We start from the raw sequence: 21,636 nt of genomic DNA, 5'->3' as shown, positions 1-21,636 counted from the left end.
AGTGTCTCTGACACGACCATTATGAACCCACAGATAGGCACGCACACCCCCCCGGGGCCTGAATCGTGGATCTCAGCGTCCCTGACCTGGCCATTATGACCCCCCCACTTCCCTGCCCTACCTCACCACCCTGCGGGCAGAAGAGCGACTGGAGGTCGTAAACAGGTCTGGCAGTGGGGGGGGGGGGGGGTCGGTATCCGTGTCGAGAATGTTTTAGTGAGATCGTGAGAAGGCGGGGAGCGGAGAGAGTGAGTGAGTGCCGTGGCCTCGAGCTCAACAGAGTGGGGAGACGTCTATTTAAACTATGTGAAACATTTTACGGGCTTTAAAAAAAAAATATTCATATTTGCACCAGGTTTTGCATCTCGGACACAGCCATTATGAATCGCACGCCCATTGCCCGTGTGCTCCCATCCCTATTTAAACATCTTAACACTCAGCGGGTGCTGAATCTCGGCCACGGGCATCGTGCATCTCGTTGAGTCGCCCAGACCGAGTGCTTGAAACCGGGATGCCAGTGGGCGCTGGCCCAGCGTCTATGACGCAGCCATTACGAAGCCCCGAGAGAGAGAGGGAGAAAGAGAGAGACCCGGACCCAGGATTTGAGCCCTAAGCCCAGGATAAACTATCAACTAGCTATATTGCTATTTTACCGTGGGACGTCCCACTGACCTACGTAACCCCCCCCCCCCCCCGTTTTCTCAGAAGCCACCACCTGGCTATCACAAATTACTGGTCAAAGAAGTGGCTTTATCATCATCAGCATCATCATTGTCATCATCAACATCGTCGTCATCAACATTGTCATCATCAACAGCGTCATCATCATCGTCATCAACATCATCATCATCGTCAACATCATCGCCGACATCGTCACCATTGCGTGGTCAATTTTGAGCGGCAAAGGCCCCACGGCAAGCGGGCAGAGAGAGAGACAGGCAGCGCCGGTCGTGCGTGCGTGTGCCTGTGTGTGCCTGTGTGTGCGTGTGTGTGCCTGTGTGCGTGCGTGTGGGTAAGAGCGTGTGTGTGCCTGTGTGTGTGTGTGCGTGTGTGGGTAAGTGCGTGTGTGGGTAAGTGTGTGTGTGTGCGTGTGTGGGTAAGTGCGTGTGTGGGTAAGTGCGTGTGTGCGTGTGTGGGTAAGAGCGTGTGTGTGTGAGTATGTGTGTGTGTGTGCGTGTGTGGGTAAGAGCGTGTGTGGGTAAGTGTGTGTGTGTGTGCGTGTGTGGGTAAGTGCGTGTGTGGGTAAGTGTGTGTGTGTGCGTGTGTGGGTAAGTGCGTGTGTGCGTGTGTGGGTAAGAGCGTGTGTGTGTGTCTGTGTGTGGGTAAGTGCCTGTGTGGGTAAGAGCGTGTGTGTGTGTGCCTGTGTGTGGGTAAGTGCCTGTGTGGGTAAGTGTGTGCGCGTGTGTGTGCGTGTAAGAGAGGTGGGGAGCGGTAGCGTAGTAGCGGTAAGCGCTACGCTGCGCTACGAACCCGGCGACCAGAGTTCGATTCCCACTCACGGCCAACATCAGTGACAATTATCTGAACCGGACCTGGGCGTCCCCTAGGTCGACTCGGCCTCAAATGAGTAGCTGGTGCGGTGTTTAAACATCACCACTGGGGAGACAAAAGCGGCCGGGCGTGGTGCTGGCCACCCAACCCCCTCGTGTGCCGTGCCGGCCTTCATAGGTGCTGCTACTCGCTTACAGCACTTGCCCCAAAACGTCTATTCAGATTCTCCGGGGGGGGGGGGTAGGATATTTTCTCGTCTTGTTGTGTGCGTGGTTAGTGTGGGGGGGAGGAGGTCAGGGCGTAATGGGCATTGCACGGACGGGGTGGGAGGGACCCCCCCCCGTGGACTTATGTACAGACAGCGGCGGGAATGGACGGATGAGTTGATAGGGCAATGGGCGTGCGGAGATGGAGAGAGAGACGGATGGGCAGCGGAGACGGGCAGAAACATTTGGATGGAGGGGTTGACAGACGCGTGGACGCGCGGGCAGAATGGTTACGAGTGTAGATGGATGGACAGGAGCAGGCAGCTGTAACTATGCACACACACGCACACACACACGCACATACACGCACACACGCACACACGCACACACATACACGCACACAAATGCTCACACACACACACAAATGTTCACACGCACGCTCACACACGCTCACACACACACACACGCACATACACGCACACAAATACTCACACACACACAAATATACACACGCACGCACACACGCACGCACACACACACGCACGCTCACACACACTCACACACACACGTACACACACACACGCTCACACACGCACGCACGCACGCTCACACACGCTCACACACACGTACATACACGCTCACACACACGCACGCTCACACGCACACACGCTCACACACGCACACGCTCACACACACTCACGCACACGCTCACACACGCTCACACACACACGCAAACACACGCTCACACACACACGCAAACACACGCTCACACACACGCACGCTCACACGCACACACGTTCAACAACAACAACAACCGCCATTCGCCACTAAGTGGCGGTGACGTCACCACGACGCTTGTGCCAGGCCAAGTGCACATTGAGGCCACGTGAAGTGTCGAACGCCCGCTGGCAGGAGGTCACGGGGCAGACCCAGCAGGTGCCACGGGTCGACTGACCGAGATGACCGAGATGACTGGCTGATGCACCACCTGTGCCCCCTACCGTACCAACTTGCTGTGCTTTAGCCACCCGGCGCTCCGCTCGTTGTTGTGAGCGTCGCTCCTCCGCCCTCCGTTGTTGTTGGAGGGCGACTGCCTCCAAACTGCCCAGTAGCGTCCTTCACGAGCCTCCTCCACTGAGGCCGATCTTGACACCGCTGGTACCAGTCATCGGCAAGTCCACTCAGCTCCACGTCCTCCTGTACCACATCACTCCATCTCTTCTCTAGCCCGTGCCGCGCCCGTTTAGCCCCCTCGATCCGGCCGAACAAAAGCTGTTTAGGCATGTAGTAGCTGGGCATGCGGTCTACATGACCCAGCCAACGCAGCCTTGCCTGTCGGAGGAGCTCACCGATGGGACTTTGCCCAGATCTTTCAAGGATTTGTGAGCTCCTCACACAATCCAGCCTGGTTAAACCCAGGATGGATCGTAGGCAGGCCAGCATAAATGTTTCCAACCGGCGAAGATGCTCCATTAGGGGGGTCCACGTTTCGCAAGCGTAGAGAAGGGAGGGAATGACCGTGGCCGAGAAGACCTGAAGCTTCGTGTAGAGCGACAGACCAGGTAGCTTCCACACAGCGTTACGCAACCGATGAAAAGATAATCCCGCTCGACTGATTCGGAGTGAGACCTCTGCTGATAAACTGGAGCCGGTCATAAGCACACTGCCCAGGTATGGGAAACTCTCCACTCTCTCCACAACTGCCCCATCACCGATTGGGAGTTGTGGGGGTGGAGTGTCCGATGGTACAAAATACCCAGGCAGGTGTTTAGTTTTGTACCAAATGGAAATTCCCCCGGAACAGCTATATAATGGGAGGCTGATCGACGCCCGGGTGCGATCAAGGGATGGCTCCCTATTGGTCAACCACGTTATGTATGCCAATGATTTGGTAATAGCTGCTCATTCAGAAGAGGAGTTGGAGACGCTGCTGCTGAGACTGGAGCGTGCCACTAAGAGGTGGGGCCTTACCATCAGCCCCACCAAAACTAAACACCTGCCTGGGTATTTTGTACCATCGGACACTCCACCCCCACAAATCCCAATCGGTGATGGGGCAGTTGTGGAGAGAGTGGAGAGTTTCCCATACCTGGGCAGTGTGCTTATGACCGGCTCCAGTTTATCAGCAGAGGTCTCACTCCGAATCAGTCGAGCGGCATTATCTTTTCATCGGTTGCGTAACGCTGTGTGGAAGCTACCTGGTCTGTCGCTCTACACGAAGCTTCAGGTCTTCTCGGCCACGGTCATTCCCTCCCTTCTCTACTCTTGCGAAACGTGGACCCCCCTAATGGAGCATCTTCGCCGGTTGGAAACATTTATGCTGGCCTGCCTACGATCCATCCTGGGTTTAACCAGGCTGGATTGTGTGAGGAGCTCACAAATCCTTGAAAGATCTGGGCAAAGTCCCATCGGTGAGCTCCTCCGACAGGCAAGGCTGCGTTGGCTGGGTCATGTAGACCGCATGCCCAGCTACTACATGCCTAAACAGCTTTTGTTCTGCCGGATCGAGGGGGCTAACGGGCGCGGCACGGGCTAGAGAAGAGATGGAGTGATGTGGTACAGGAGGACGTGGAGCTGAGTGGACTTGCCGATGACTGGTACCAGCGGTGTCAGCAGTCGAAATAGATGTTAAATAATGTGGGAGCCAGAGGACATCCCTGTCGCACCCCAAGGTGTACAGGGAAAGGCTCCGACTCCCGGCCACGTAGTTTTATCCGGGCCCGCTCACCATCATGAAGGTCCTTAATGATCGTGAGCAGAGGGTCAGGGACTCCGAAAGCACACGCTCACACACACACACGCTCACACACGCACGCTCACACACACACACGCTCGCTCACACACACACACACGCACACACACGCACATGCTCACACACGCACGCTCACACACACACGCTCACACACACACGCACACACACGCATACGCTCACACACACACGCTCACACATTCAACACGCTCACACACGCTCACACACAACAACAACCGCCATTCGCCACTAAGTGGGGGTGACGTCACCACGACGCTTGTGCCAGGCCAAGTGCACCCCGAGGCCACGTGATGTGTCGAACGCCCGCTGGCAGGAGGTCACGGGGCAGACCCAGGTGCCACGGGTCGACTGACCGAGATGACCAAGATGACTGGCTGATGCACCACCTGTGCCCCCTACTGTACCAACTTGTTGTGCTTTAGTCACCCGGCGCTCCACTCGTTGTGAGCGTCGCTCCTCCGCCCTCCGTTGTTGTTGGAGGGCGACTGCCTCCAACTGCCCAGTAGCGTCCTTCACGAGCCTCCTCCACAGAGGCCGATCTTGACACCGCTGGTACCAGTCATTGGCAAGTCCACTCAGCTCCACGTCCTCCTGTACCACATCACTCCATCTCTTCTCTAGCCCGTGCCGCGTCCGTTTAGCCCTCTCGATCCGGCCGAACAAAAGCTGTTTAGGCATGCGGTGGCTGGGTATGCGGGCTACATGACCCAGCCAACGCAGCCTTGCCTGCCGGAGGAGCTCACCGATGGGACTTTGCCCAGATCTTTCAAGGATTTGTGAGCTCCTCACACAATCCAGCCTGGTTAAACCCAGGATGGATCGTAGGCAGGCCAGCATAAATGTTTCCAACCGGCGCACACACACGCACACGCTCACACACACACGCACGCTCACACACGCTCACATACACATGCACACGCTCACACACACACGCACACTCACGCACACGCTCACACACGCACGCTCACATACACATGCACACACACGCACGAACACACACGCACACACACACACGCTCACACACACGCGCGCACACATACAAGCGCACACTCCCAACAACGCACACACACACACACGCACGCACACTCACACACACACACACGCACACACACAAGCGCACACTCCCAACAAAGCACACACACACGCCACGCACATCAGCACACACGCACGCTCACACACACTCACTCACACACACGGACAGGTATGTGCAGAGGGTGCAGCTCAAGCTATGCGAGTAAAGTGCACGCGCGTGCGTGCTGAAACAAACACAAACACTGGGGGGGGGGGGGGGTGTGGGGAGGGAGACAAAGGCGGCCGGGCAGGGTTGCTGGTCACCCACCCCCTCGTCTGCTGTGTCAGCCTTCATAGGTGCCGCTACTCGCAAACAGCAACTTGCCCAAACAGTATGTTTAGGCTATACGGGGGATCTTTGTCTTTGTGTAAGTGTGTGTAAGTGTGAGTGTGTGTGCGGTGTTGAGGGTATGTAAGTGTGAGTGAGCGCTGTTGGGCGTGTGCACTTGAGTGTGTGCAGTGTGTGAGTGTGTGTGTGTAAGTGTGAGTGTAAGTGTGTGTAAGTGTGAGTGTGTGTGAGTGTGTGTGTGCGGTGTGTGTGTGTAAGAGTGAGTGTGTGTGCGGTGTGTGAGTGTGTGTAAGTGTGTGTGCGCGGTGTGTGAGTGTGTGTAAGTGGGAGTGTGTGTGCGCGGTGTGTGAGTGTGTGTAAGTGGAAGTGTGTGTGTAAGCGTGCGTGTGTAAGTTTGTATGGCTGGCGACGAATTGAGGCTTTTTGCATTTTTCTACCAAAATTGGTTGTGAGCAAAAATGAATTTAATTTCTGGGCAGTCGAGACGTTGAACTCCTCGCCACAACCTCGTAGCTTCACCTCAATCAGCAGCAGCAGCAGCAGTTGCACGAGGGGGGTTCTGTATGGGACGAGACGGGGGTTCTGTATGGGATGAGGGTTCTGTATGGGATGAGGGTTCTGTATGGGATGAGACGAGGGTTCTGTATGGGATGAGGGTTCTGTATGGGATGAGAGGAGGGTTCTGTATGGGATGAGACGGGCGTTCTGTATGGGATGAGACGGGGTTCTGTATGGGATGGGATGAGGGTTCTGTATGGGATGAGACGGGCATTCTGTATGGGATGAGATGAGGGTTCTGTATGGGATGAGATGAGGGTTCTGTATGGGATGAGACGGGCATTCTGTATGGGATGAGACGGGGTTCTGTATGGGATGGGATGAGGGTTCTGTATGGGATGAGACGGGCATTCTGTATGGGATGAGACGGGGTTCTGTATGGGATGGGATGAGGGTTCTGTATGGGATGAGACGGGCATTCTGTATGGGATGAGAGGAGGGTTCTGTATGGGATGAGATGAGGGTTCTGTATGGGATGAGGGTTCTGTATGGGATGAGATGATGGTTCTGTATTGGATGAGATGAGGGTTCTGTATGGGATGAGAGGAGGGTTCTGTATGGGAGCAGATTATGGTTCTGTATGGGATGAGGGTTCTGTATGGGATGGGAAGAGGGTTCTGTATGGGATGAGACGAGGGTTCTATATGGGATGGGAAGAGGGTTCTGTATGGGATGAGAAGAGGGTTCTGTATGGGATGAGAGGAGGGTTCTGTATGGGATGAGAAGAGGGTTCTGTATGGGATGAGGGTTCTGTATGGGATGAGGGTTCTGTATGGGATGGGATGAGGGTTCTGTATGGGACAAGGGTTCTGTATGGGATGGGATGAGGGTTCTGTATGGGATGATACGTGAGGCAACGAGACACGTGAATTAGGGAACACGTTCGGCCAATCAGGAAGGGTTTGTCGCGTCAACAAAACGTGGCCAATGTCGTTCCGAGTTCAGCACACACCGCTGTGTTGGGGAGTTTAACCCACAACAACGTTTACTATTCGAGTACGGTGACGTTTCGCCGGTAACAACAACAACAACAACCTACAACAACAACCTACAACAACAACAACCGGCCTCATCAGGCAACAGCCAGAATGGTCACGTGAGTGGGCCCTGGGGGTGGGGGCTGGGGCTGGGGACGGGGTGGGGGCGGGGTGGGGGCTGGGGGGGGGAGGTTTCATCCAGCAGTGGAACGACCACGGCTGATTGATGATAACGATGCCGATGAAGATGTCGATGCTGATGAAAATGCTGCTGATGATGAAAATGCTGCTGATGATGCTGCTGATGATGCTGCTGATTATGATGCTGATGAAAATGATGATGAAGATGCCGCTGAAAATGCCGATGACGATGCTGATGAAGATTCCGATGAAGATGCCGCTGAAGATGACGATGACGTTGAAGATGCCGATGACGATGCCGATGACGATGCCGATGACGATGCTGATGAGGATGACGCTGAAGATGCTGCTGATGAAGTGAAGCCGCTTGCCGTGCAGAGAACCCGTCGTGCCGCTTGGTCGCTGGGAACGCCAAAGACAAAAAAAAAAGTTGCACGCGGCGAGCATTCTTGTGAGGTCGTGAAGGGGTCGCGGAACGTCGCTCGGGGCCCCCCCCCCACCCCCCTTCGGGGTCACCCCCTCCCCCCCCTCGAAGTCCCCCCCACCCCCACTCCCCACCCCCCCTCCTCGCTGAGTGCGCCGGCGGCACCTGGGAGCTGAGAATGCCGCCCGCCTCCTCCTCGTCGGTCCGGCAGTTTTACATTTTTTTTTTACAGTTTCTTTAGAACAGTTAATGTAGAACAGTTTCTTTAGAAAAAAAAATTGACAATATATTAAAGATACATTTAATATTTAAATAAACCGAACATTAACATTAGAGAATAATATTGCAAAATGGTGCATGTAGAGTGAGGAATAAGATGCAATAAAATATTGCAAAACGAGGAATAGAAAAGCATTTGGTAAAAAAGTGTTCCTGTCAAACAACAAATGCGAAGTAAGACGAGCAACCACAACAATCACCACGACATTGCACACGTTACAACAGCACAAGACTCATATACAGAATCATAGTAAATACTTAATTAGATGCACCCCCCACCACGACACACTGATGTCCCCCACACCCCCAAGTCGTGCCAGTGTCATGGGTAGTGTCATGGGTAGTGTCATGGGCAGTGTCATGGGTAGTGTCAGGGGTGGTGTCAGTGTCATGGGTAGTGTCATGGGTCGTGTCAGTGTCATGGGCAGTGTCATGGGTAGTGTCAGGGGTAGTGTCATGGGTAGTGTTAGGGGTGGTGTTAGTGTCAGGATGGTGTTTAACCCACCTGTTCCATGTGCACGGGGATCGAGTGTTGCCTCCTCGCCTGCCACGCGTGGTTCTCCTCCCAACGTGTCCACTCATTCCAAACTGGCAAAACATTCCCAGTTACGTGGCCGCAGAGCCCCGCATCACGGCGATTATTGCCCTCGTTATAGTTCATCACCGGTGCAGCTGTCCGACAGTAATTACATTCACACCCCCCCCGCCCCCACGTTCGCAAAATGACGGAAACCAGGAATAGGTTTCACCATTTATAGCAAATAAACGGGGAGCTGCGTTAAGATAGAGCAAAACACAAAATCGAAACCTTTTTGCCAGGCGTCAAGTACCGCACTAACCACGCACGCTAACTGTGGCGGAACACGCAAACAGACATGGCTCCGACAATCTACTGGCAATATATTTTTTTATTATGTTTTATTTTTATTATTTTATTACTTTCCTTCTACGTGACTTTACCGAAAGAACCAAGAAGATACTGGCAATAGCTTTGACACTGATTAGCCTACGCCAGAGACGGCCGCAGCCTTCTTCATGGCCTCGTCTCACCACCAGTGTCCGACCAGAGAAGAGCGCCACGAGGCGACCAGCACAAGGGCAATGCCACACGCAGCAGAACATTTCTTGCTCAGCACGATGCGTGAAGGTCCCGTAGAAGTCACGGGCCTCCAGTTGCTGTTTGGGCATCTCAGCCCCCCCGCCTGTTTGGTTGCCAGAAAGGGTAAAACCCACATCCTTGTTTGTCATCATTTTGGATGACTGTCGAAAATGGGTCCCATATAAGCATTAGCTTCCCCCTATAACCATTAGGTTCCCAAATAACCGTCAGGTTCTCAAATAACCATTAAGATCCCATATAACCGTTAGGTTTCCATGTAATCATTAGGTTCCCATATAACCATTAGGTCCCCCATGTAATCATTAGGTTCCCATATAACCATTATTGTTTCCATATAACCATTAGGTCCCCCATGTAATCATTAGGTTCCCATATAACCATTAGGTCCCTATATAACAACTATTGTTTCCATATAACCATTAGTTTCCCATAGAATCATTGTGTTGTTATGGTTGCTTTTGTTGTTGTGTTGTTATTATTGTGTTGTTGTTATTGTTAATGTTGTTAGTGTTGCTGTTATTGTTGGGATGTTGTTTCTTGTCGTTGTTGTGTTGCTATTGCTGTTGTTTTCTTTGTTGTTGTTGTCGTGTTGTTATTGTTGTTGTGTTGCGATTGCTATTAATGTTATTGTTGTGTTGTTGCTATTGTTGTTGTGTTGTTGCTATTGTTGTCGTGTTGTTGCTATTGTTGTTGCTATTGTTGTCGTGTTGTTGCTATTGTTGTTGTTGTCGCTCTGCGCCAAGTCCCCCCCACCACGCCACTGGTCCTTGACTCGTCCGCTCTCTCCGCACGTGGTTCGAGCGACTCAGCATGCTCATCATCCTGCTCAACTGCGTCACCCTCGGCATGTTTCAGCCCTGCGAGGACATCGACTGCTCCAGCGACCGCTGCAAGATCCTCAAGGTGGGTGGGTGGCCGGACTGGCCGCTAACTCCCAACCCTGACGGCCTAAGCCTTCCTTGCCCATAGCCTCTGAGCGATAACGGCGTGGTGGAGACACAGTGTGTGCAAAAACATCGTTAGCTCTGTCTCCCTCTCTCTATCTCTATCTCATTCACTCTCTCTGTCTCTCTGTCTCTTTCCCTCTGTCTCTCTGTCTTTCTCGCTGTCTCTCTATGTGTGTGTGTCTCTCTCCCTGTCTCACTCTGTCTCTCCCTCTGTCTCTCTCTGACTCTCTCTCTGTCTCACTCTGTGTCTCACTCTCTCTCTGTCTCTCTCCCTCTGTCTCTCTGTGTGTGTGTCTCTCTCTCTGTCTCCCTCTGTCACTCTCTCTGTCTCACTTTCTCTCTGTCTCACTCTCTCTCTGACTCACTCTCTCTCTTGCTCTATCTCTCACTCTGTCTCTCGCTCTCTCTGTCTATCTGTCTCCCTCTGCTCTCTCTCTCTAACTCTCTCTCCAACCCCCCCCCACCCTACTGGTCATCCTGTGAAAAAGAGTGTCTCGGCCTCGCTGTGCGCTGCGTTGCACCACTATCCGAGTATTTAACCTCGCATTCAATAAACTTGCAGAGCCAGAGTGAACATCCGACTCCGGCGTATTTAATGAATAGAATGAGGTAAAACTGATGGATAAACACAGCACAAAATACAGCATCTGTTACTACTTGCAATATCGAGACAATGAATGAACACAAGGAGCATCATAACATTATCTTAGATAACATGAATCTCAACAATAGGTCCTCGATGGACCAGGCACCTACATTATAGCACTGAATAGCGATACAACAAGAGAATAAGGTACTGTGTTAAATAGGTCGCTTTGTGTAATCACCATACTGCAGCCTCAATGTACAGCGCTGCATATAACACTGAACTGTGGATGAGATACTTCTTCATCCTCAAGATCGCATTAAAGTTAATGGGCACAAGTCTGGCTCGACTTAACCAACTACAAATAACTTTCACAATAATGCCAGTTACTTGGGTCTTTCGGTTAAAGTCACATAGATAGGTTCAAAGAAAATAAACTAAAATAACAAAAAAATACTTTTTTTGTTTTTTTCAGTCTGACGACGACCGCTTGCGTTGCGATCGAAACGTCGTAGTTTTTTGTTATTTTTGTTATTTTCTTTGAAACTATCTACGTAACTTTACCGAAAGACCCAAAGAATATGAATTCCTGCAGTCACGAAAGCTTTAAGTCAATAATGCCAGTGGCAGGCTTCGTTGTTAACTAGGCCCCATATTTATCATAACAATTTAACAGCATTATAAATGCATTTCCAGCATTATAACGGCAATCCTAACATTATAACGGCATTCCCAGTAGTATAAGAACATCAACGAACTTAGAGACAATGCTTCTTAAAGTCCCACAATGAACAGATGCATCCGTCTTCACTGAGACGCTAATTGTGCCTCCATTTTGTACTCTGTGTAATGGCTGACACCCCTTCCTTGTGACTCCCTCCCCCCTCTCACCAGAGGTTCGATGACTTCATCTTTGCCTTCTTCGCGGTGGAGATGGTCATCAAGATGCTGGCGCTCGGCGTGTTCGGGAAGCAGTGCTACCTGGGCGATACGTGGAACCGCCTCGACCTCTTCATCGTCGTGGCCGGGTGAGTGGCCTTGCCTGGCTAGGCCCCGCGGGTCCATCGTGGTCGTGTCGGAGACGTTGTGAATCCTGGGATCACAGTGGTGATACTGGAACCACTGTGAATGCTGAGATCACAGTGGTGATACTAGAGACACTGAATCTTGCGATCACAGTGGTGATACTGGAGATGCTGTGAATGTTGGGATCACAGTGGTGATACTGGAGACACTGTGAATGTTGGGATCACAGTGGTGATACTGGAGACGCTGTGAGTCCTGGAATCACAGTGGTGAGACTGGAGACGCTGTGAATGTTGGGATCACAGTGGTGAGACTGGAGACGCTGTGAATGTTGGGATCACAGTGGTGATGCTGGAGACGTGGTGAATGTTGGGATCACAGTGGTGATACTGGAGACACTGTGAATTTTGGGATCACAGTGGTGATACTGGAGACGCTGTGAATGTTGGGATCACAGTGGTGATGCTGGAGACGCTGTGAATGTTGGGATCACAGTGGTGATACTGGAGACGCTGTGAATGTTGGGATCACAGTGGTGAGACTGGCGACGCTGTGAATGTTGGGATCACAGTGGTGATACTGGAACCACTGTGAATGCTGAGATCACAGTGGTGATACTAGAGACACTGAATCTTGCGATCACAGTGGTGATACTGGAGACGCTGTGAATGTTGGGATCACAGTGGTGATACTGGAGACACTGTGAATGTTGGGATCACAGTGGTGATACTGGAGACGCTGTGAATGTTGGGATCACAGTGGTGATGCTGGAGACGCTGTGAATGTTGGGATCACAGTGGTGATACTGGAGATGCTGTGAATCCTGGGATCACAGTGGTGATACTGGAACCACTGTGAATGCTGAGATCACAGTGGTGATACTAGAGACACTGAATCTTGGGATCACAGTGGTGATACTGGAGACGCTGTGAATGTTGGGATCACAGTGGTGATACTGGAGACACTGTGAATGTTGGGATCACAGTGGTGATACTGGAGACGCTGTGAATGTTGGGATCACAGTGGTGATACTGGAGACACTGTGAATGTTGGGATCACAGTGGTGATACTAGAGACACTGAATCTTGGGATCACAGTGGTGATTCTGGAGACGCTGTGAATCCTGGGATCACAGTGGTGATACTAGAGACGCTGTGAATTTTGGGATCACAGTGGTGATACTGGAGACACTGTGAATTTTGGGATCACAGTGGTGATACTAGAGACGCTGTTAATTTTGGGATCACAGTGGTGATACTGGAGACGCTGTGAATTTTGGGATCACAGTGGTGATACTGGAGACGCTGTGAATTTTGGGATCACAGTGGTGATACTAGAGACGCTGTTAATTTTGGGATCACAGTGGTGATACTAGAGACGCTGTGAATTTTGGGATCACAGTGGTGATACTGGAGACACTGTGAATTTTGGGATCACAGTGGTGATACTAGAGACGCTGTTAATTTTGGGATCACAGTGGTGATACTGGAGACGCTGTGAATGTTGGGATCACAGTGGTGATACTGGAGACGCTGTGGATCCTGGGATCACGATGGCGATCGATTCCTCTCGACGAGCTTCACACGATGCGCTAATCAAAGTTTAAAAGTTTTGTTTCTGACTACGGCAATGTTGGCTCGGTGAAGACCGAGAGAGGATCGATTTATGGTGGGTCGCTGCGTTTTTTTTCTTCCATTAATTACGATTTCGACTTCCGTTTATTTGGGACCCCAGGGGTCCCGCCGTGAGGTTCAAGTCTTGCCTCCCCCAACCCACGGCAGACCGGAGCAGGCTACAACGTGGTGCGTGGACCTTTGTCTTTGCGCGCGTGCGCAGGATGTTGGAGTACTCCCTGGACATGCAGAACGTGAGCCTGTCCGCGATCCGGACGGTGCGTGTGCTCAGGCCGCTACGCGCCATCAACCGCGTCCCCAGTGAGTAGCAACAACACACACGCACACCCACACACACACCCCGCACACATACACCCCCCCACACCCACACACACCACGCACACACACATACCCCGCACACACACACATACACCCCGCACACACACAGACCCTGCACACACACACACCCTGCACACACACACACACACCACACACAAAACACACACACCACACACACACCCCACACACACCCCTTACACACACACACCCCGCACACACACACACCCTACACACACCCTTCATACACACACACCCCGCACACACACCCCGCACACACACCACACACACACCACACACACACACCCCACACACACACCCCACACACACACCACACACACACACACACACCCCGCACACACACCCCGCACACACGCACACCCCACACACCACACACACCACACACACACACCACACATACCCCGCACACACCCCGCACACACACACACACCACACACACCACACACACACACCCCGCATACACACACTCTGCACACACACACCCCGCAGACACTGCGTGTGTGAGAGTGTGTACGTGTGTGAGTGTGTACGTGTATGAGTGTGTGTACGTGTGTGAGTGTGTCTGTGTGTGTGTACGTGTGTGTAAGTGTCTGTGTGTGTACGTGTCTGTGTGTATGTGTATACGTGTGTGAGTGTGTCTGTGTGTGTGTACGTGTGTGTGTACATGTGTGAGTGTCTGTGTGTGTGTACGTGTCTGTGTGTGTGTGTACGTGTGTGAGTGTGTACGTGTGTGTGAGTGTGTGTACGTGTGTGAGTGTGTGTACGTGTGTGTGTGAGTGTGTGTACGTGTGTGAGTGTGTCTGTGTGTGTGTACGTGTGTGTGAGTGAGTGCCTGTGTGTGTACGTGTCTGTCTGTGTGTATGTGTTTACGTGTATAAGTGTGTACGTGTGTGAGTGTGTCTGTGTGTGTGTACGTGTGTGTGAGTGCCTGTGTGTGTGTACGTGTGTGTCAGTGTCTGTATGTGTGTACGTGTCTGTGTCTGTGTATGTGTTTACGTGTTTGAGTGTGTACGTGTGTGAGTGTGTACGTGTGAGTGTGTCTGTGTGTGTGTACGTGTGTGTGAGTGCCTGTGTGTGTGTACGTGTCTGCGTGTGTGTATGTGTGTACGTGTGTGAGTGTGTACGTGTGTGAGTGTGTATGTGTGTGAGTGTGTCTGTGTGTGTACGTGTGTGTGTGTATGTGTGTGAGTGTGTGTGTGTACGTGTGTGAGTGTGTCTGTGTGTGTGTACGTGTGTGAGTGTGTCCGTGTGTGTGTACGTGTGTGTGTACGTGTGTGTGTACGTGTGTGAGTGTGGCTGTGTGTGTACGTGTGTGTGTGTATGTGTGTGAGTGTATGTGTGTACGTGTGTGAGTGTGTCTGTGTGTGTGTACGTGTGTGAGTGTGTGTACGTGAGTGTGTCCAGGGGAGCGGTGGTGCAGCGGTTAGCACGCTGCGGTACGAACCCGGCTACCCGAGTTCGATTCCTGCTTACGGCCAACACCAGTGACGATTATATCTGAACCGGTTCTGGGCCTCCCCTAGGTCGACTAGGGGAGGCCCAGAATGAGCACCTGGTGCGGTGTGTAAACATCGCCACTGGGGGAGACAAAGGCGGCCGGGCGTGATGCTGGCCACCCCCCTCCTCGTGTGTCGTGCCCGCCTTCATAGGCGCTGCTACTCGTTCACAGAACTTGCCCCGACAATCTGTTGTACTGTGTGTATGTTGAACTTCTTTCGTACCGTACGTAGCCAACCGTGCTAGTCGCAGGTGCGGGGAAGGACAACAAACTAAACACAAAATGCAGTTATAAATAAGTGAGTTTTCAACCCAGATGATGATTTAAAAGTGCAAAGCTCCAGTGGCTTTCGAATATTGGAAGGAAGAGTGTTCCAGACGGCCTCGCAAAAGGGCGTCTGACAGCGCTGCGGGATGCGGTGACCACCGTTTTTGTTCAATGACGAGCTAAAAGTTCAATGGCCGGCCAATAGTTCGATGGCCGGTCAAAAGTTCGATAGCCGGCCAAGAGTTCGGTGGCCGGTCAAAGATTAAATGGCCGGTCAAAGGTTCGATGGCCGGTCAAAAGTTTGATGGCCGGTCAGAAGTTCGGTGGTCGGTCAAAGGTTTAATGGCCGGCCAAAGATTCGATGGCCGGCCAAAAGTTTGGTGGCTGGCCAAAGGTTCGATGGCTAACCAAAAGGCCACGCGGGGCGACCGTTGTCTTGCCTGTGCAGGCATGCGCATCCTGGTGACGCTGCTGCTCGACACGCTGCCCATGCTGGGCAACGTGCTGCTCCTCTGCTTCTTCGTCTTCTTCATCTTCGGCATCATCGGCGTGCAGTTGTGGGCCGGCCTGCTGCGCAACCGCTGCTTCCTGGCCAACAACTTCACCGAGTGAGCCAACGCGCACGCGGCGGCGGCGGCGGCAAACGACGATGACGCACGACAACCAACAGCAAACAACCACAACAAGCGACAAACAACCACAACAACAAACAACCACAGCAACAAACAACCACAGCAACAAAAACAACAACAGTCCCAGACCTCACCACGGCAACACCCCACAGTAGACCCTCAGTAACATTGCCCAGGACCAGTTTAAATATTCGCTACAGTTTATTGTCCATGAGTGGGAAATTTCACTTGGGGTCGGTGGGTTTGTAGGCCCGTGTGCTAACTACTGCGCCACCGCTCCCCCCCCCCCCCCCGAAGAAGACAACAAAGACAAAGATTCCCCGTGTAACCTGCAGATATTGTTGGGGCAAGTGCTGTTAGGGAGCAGCGCCTATGAAGGCCGACACGGCACACGAGGGGGTGGGTGGCCAGCACCACGCCCGGCCGCCTTTGTCTCCCCCAGTGGCGATGTATACACACCGCACCAGGTACTCACAACAACAACCGCCATTCGCCACTAAGTGACGTCACCACGACGCTTGTGCCAGGCTATGTGCACCTTGAGGCCACGCTGGCAGGAGGTCACGGGGTAAACCCAGGTGACACGGGTCGACTGACTGAGACGAGTGGCTGATGCACCACCTGTGCCAACTTGCTGTGCTTTAGCCACCCGGCGCTCCGCTCGTTGTTGTGAGCATCGCTCCTCCGCCCTCTGCAGTCACGCACACACGCGCACGTGCGTAGACAACAACATCCGCCGTTTGCCACTCGATAGCGATGACATCACCTCACAGCGCTTGTGCCAGGTTAGGTGCACTTTGAGGCCGTCGCGCGAAAGTGTGGAAGGCTCGCTGTTGGCAGGAGAAAGGTCACTGGATGGACCCAGGTGTACGGATTGACTGATATGCCAGGCTAGGCACAGGAGGTCATGTGACAGACCCAGGTGTTATGGATTGACTGATTGATATGCCAGGCCAGGTGCAGGAGATCACGATTCGGGTGTTATGGATTGACTGATTGAGCTGATGTACCACCTGTGCCCTCCCCCTCTGTGGCAGCTTGCCGTGTTTTTAGCCAGGTGGCTAAGATGTCCTTCACGAGGCTCCCCCACAGCACGCAAATACAATCGCTCCTCTCGTATGGCCATTAACAGACTGTTGTGGCGAGCGCTGTTAGCAAGCACCTGTGAAGGCCGGCACGGCACACGAGGGGGTGGGTGGCCAATACCACGTCCGGCCGCCTTTGTCTCCCCTTAGTGGCGATGTTTGACACGTGTTTTACACATCGCACCAGGTACTCATTTGTGGCTGAGCCGACCTAGGGGAGGCCCAGGACTAGTTCAGATAATCGTCACTGGTGTTGGTAGTCGTGAGTGGGAATCTAATTCGGGTCACCGGGTTCATAACACAGCAAAACTAACTGCTACACCACTGCTCCCCACATTCACACACAAAGACAAAGGTCCCCCGTATAGCTTTGATAGACTGTTGGAGCAAGTGTTGTTAGCGAGCACCTATGAAGGTCGGCACGGCACACGAGGGGGTGGGTGGCCAACACCATGCCCGGCCGCCTTTGTTTCCCTAGTGCTGATGGTCAAACATCACACCAGGTACTCATTTGAGGCTGAGTCGACCTAGGGGAGGCCCAGGACCGGTTCAGATAATCGTCACACATACACACAAACACATACAGACGCACATACACACGTTTTCGTTTTTGATTCTTACTCCTTGGATGTCCCCCAGATTCCAGGGACACTTCATTTTTTTTGAAGTGACATCACAACCCCAGAGAATTGTCACATCTAACAAGATGTTTTATTTAATACATTTTTCACACACACCCACACACGCGCGTGTGTGTGTACCGCGCGTGTAGCGGGGAGCGTGCAAATTGATTTTTGTCACTCCAGCGGTAGGACACCTTAATTTATTTATTTATCCACCCTCTTCCCGCTCCTCCTGGCCGCCTCCCTTCTCCTTCTCCACCTCCATGCGCTGCATGCGCGCGCGGATACAAAAAAACACACATGCGCACAACAACGTGAGAAACATCGAGTGCGCTCCGTGATATTGGTCGAGCGGAGGTGTCCCGTTTGCCCTCCGTCCGCGGCGCACGGCGCGGCCACCTCTCGGCGCCAACCCCGCCGTCGACTAGGGGAGGCTCCTTCTTGTCGCAGCGGCTGCGTTCGTGCAGGAGAACGCCTCCTCTTAGCGACGGTAAATCGGTGCCCCAATGCCCGGTCGTCGAGCTCACGAACGGACTTCGCCGATTGGTCGAGGCCCCGGTCAGAACACTGTGGGACACGCCGATTGGTCGAAATTGTAGGTCGCGTACCCGTCATGAACAGGGGAATGGTCGTTAAGCGAACCGCATTGGGCTCTAAGGAGGCACTACGCTACTATACACGACACTACTATACACTACACTATACACTACATACTGATCTCTATGAAGGCCCGTCGTTAAGCGATTAGTCGTTAACAGGGGTGGTCGTTTAGAGGGTTTCTACTCTATGCTACCATACACTACACTATACACTACTATACACCCCACTATACACTACACTACTATACTATACACTACGCTACTATACGCTATGCTACTAGACACTACACTACTATACACTACACTATACACTACATTACTATACACTACACTATACACTACATACTGGGCTCTATGGAGTCCCGTTGTTAAGCGATTAGTCGTTAACAGGGATGCTCGTTAAGGGGGGTTAAACTGTACTGAAGGAATCCGATCAGCTGCTAAGCCCTTTATGTATTAACTACAGATGTCCAGTAGGGGCACAGGGGTCAGAAAGTTCAGAATCTGAATATTTATTTAGACTGCAGGAGGAATCCGACGAGCTATGAAGCTCTTCTCAGCAAACGTCCAGTCGGAGCACGGAGTAAGAACGCGACATCAACAAACAGTTACAAAAACACGATAGGAGTGCAAAGTACAAGAAAGGTAAAATTAAACCATCCCCATCCTACCAGACAAAGCACACTGAGGTATTAACTTATTATTCTGAGTGACCTGGCCACAAATGACAGCTCAACAAAGTGGCCCATCATTTGGACATTTATAACAGCCAAAATAATCAAAATAATCTTCACGCATGTTTTTAAACGTGGAGGGATAAGCAATCCAAATCACACGATAGGAGTGCAAAGTATAGGAATGGTAAATTAAGCAAATTGCACCCCCCGAAAAAAACTATTTTTTATTTTACAAGGGGAAGCCCACCGAGGCGCATCAGCTTCTTATAGCGTCCAAATAAGCAAAGTAATCTAAACGCAAGTGTTAAGTTGCGTACGGGCAAGCACTCGTTTAAAGAGCCCATCCCTGCCACGTGACGTATGCCACCCTTTTCCGGGTGGAGCGACAACACGAGCAAATTGTTCAGGCGGTGATAGATGCAAGCGCCGACTTTGGCAACAAATTATCTCCTTGGGTCGCTTCACGGGGAAGAGAACGAAACGAAACAAACCCGGTTAGTCGCCTACAAGTCCAAGAAGGCCGCCTTTTTTTTGGTCACGAAATGTTAATTTCGTATACCTTTTGAGCAGAAACTTTTTAAGTTTCAGTGATCCCAGAGTCTATATGTATGCTTGTGATCCGTTTTTATAAATCAGCCTAAACAAAAGCCATGCACATGATTCTTAAACAATAAACAAAATCCAAGATGGCCCCCATTTCATTTCAAGAATATTTTATTTTCCATTGCACGTCAAAAGAGTCATCAATGTCGCTGTGTTTACACCAGTACCTATGCACCAGGATCTATACACCAATAACTATACACCAGTATCTATACACCAATATCTATACACCAATATCTATACACCAGTGTGGCCTACAAAACCAGGTTAACCACAACAAACTCAATTACCCACGAGCCCTCACTTTGTGTCTCTGCACCAGGAGAGCTGGGTGCAGTTTAGACCCAAGTTTAGGCCCAAAGTTTAACCGGTGCGGCAAAGGTTGTGCACAGCAAGCGGCTGCCATCTTCCCTGCATTTCTCTATGTCAGTCTCGCGTCGCCGTGGAGACGTGGGCGTGAGTGATCGCAATCGCAGCGCCTGGCAACTGCACCGCACGCAACTGCGGTTGCATTGCGAATGCCGTTGCGAGGCGCATTGCCCTATCACTCTCCCTATCTCGCATCGACATTTCTCCCGCTCTCTACATATTTACATATCCCTGGTCTCCAGCTCCCCCACTCTCTCTCCATCTCTCTCTCGCTCGATCTTTCCCCCTCTCTCTATTTGCACTCCCATCGTGTTCCTGTATTGTGTTTGTTCTTGTAACGTTCTGACCCCATGCCCCGACTGGGCATCTGTGGAAAACGAGCTTCACAGCTCGTCGGATTCCTCTTCCAGTATAAATAAACATTCTGAATCTGATTCTTTCTCTATTTTGTCTCTCTCCATCTCCCTTTCCCTCCCTCCCAACCCACCCTTCCACCTACCTCCTTCCCATCCCATTCCTCCCTCCCAACCTCTCTCTCCCATCCCACCCTCCCCACCTCTATCTCCCAACCATCCCTCCCATGCCTCCCTCCCACCCTCCCTGCCTACCTCCATTCCCTCCCCTCCCATTCCTCCCCTGCACTCCCAGGATGTTCAACATGACCTACGACCCATACTTCATCCCGGACGACGGGGACGAGTCGCCCTTCCTCTGCTCCCTCAACTCCGACAACGGCATGCAGCGCTGCGCCGACATCGAGCCGAGCCTCTCCCCAGACGGCGCCGTCTGCTCGCTGCCGGCGCTCCTCTTCCTGCAGCAGCAGCAGCGCAACGGGGAAGCAGCTGGGGCAGTGGCCGCGATGGAGCAAGGCGGACAGCGGCATCACAACCACCACCACCACCCGCCGCACCACGGCCACTTCCACAACTACGACGGCGGAGGGGCGGACGGGATGCAGGAGGCGTTCCGGGACCTGCCGCGCAGCAACAGCTGCGTCAACTGGAACCAGTTCTATTCACGGTGCGGCCCCGCGCAGCGGAACCCCTTCCGCGGGGCCATCAACTTCGACAACATCGGATACGCCTGGATCGCCATCTTCCAGGTGTGACGCATGGCGGAGGCGGGGGTGAGGCAGAGACCGCATCTCAGGGTCTTGAGACTCGGCTCCAGGAGACTGGGTCGACTGCCAGATGCACCAACTGCGCTCCCCCACTGTACCAACTTGCTGTTTAAGCCACCCAGTGCTTCGCTCGTTGTTGTGAGCGTCGCTCCTTTGTCCTCCATTGTTTTCGGAGGGTGACTGCCTTTAACTCAACCCAGCAGTGTCCTTCACGAGTCTCCTCTACAGTTGCCAATCTTGACACCGCTGATTTCAGTCATCAGCCAGTTCAGCTTCACATCCTTCTGTACTGCATGGGCCCATCTCTT

The 21,636-nt window shown here is 52.4% G+C and overlaps 1 protein-coding gene across 1 annotated transcript in view; it reads left to right on the top strand.

Annotated features, from left to right (window-relative positions):
- LOC144950589 (voltage-dependent T-type calcium channel subunit alpha-1G-like) overlaps window positions 1–21,636 on the top strand; it is a 192,747-nt gene that overhangs the window by 83,012 nt on the left and 88,099 nt on the right. The window contains 5 exon segments of the mRNA XM_078880736.1: window positions 10,118–10,229; window positions 11,754–11,887; window positions 13,722–13,819; window positions 16,069–16,228; window positions 20,857–21,310. Of these exon segments, the coding sequence (XP_078736862.1) occupies window positions 10,118–10,229; window positions 11,754–11,887; window positions 13,722–13,819; window positions 16,069–16,228; window positions 20,857–21,310 (958 nt within the window).

The sequence above is a fragment of the Lampetra fluviatilis genome, chromosome 58 (assembly GCF_964198595.1).
Source record: "Lampetra fluviatilis chromosome 58, kcLamFluv1.1, whole genome shotgun sequence".
Taxonomy (NCBI): domain Eukaryota; kingdom Metazoa; phylum Chordata; class Hyperoartia; order Petromyzontiformes; family Petromyzontidae; genus Lampetra; species Lampetra fluviatilis.
Note: the sequence above shows the minus strand (reverse complement) of the source record. Positions and strands in the feature narration are given on the sequence as shown.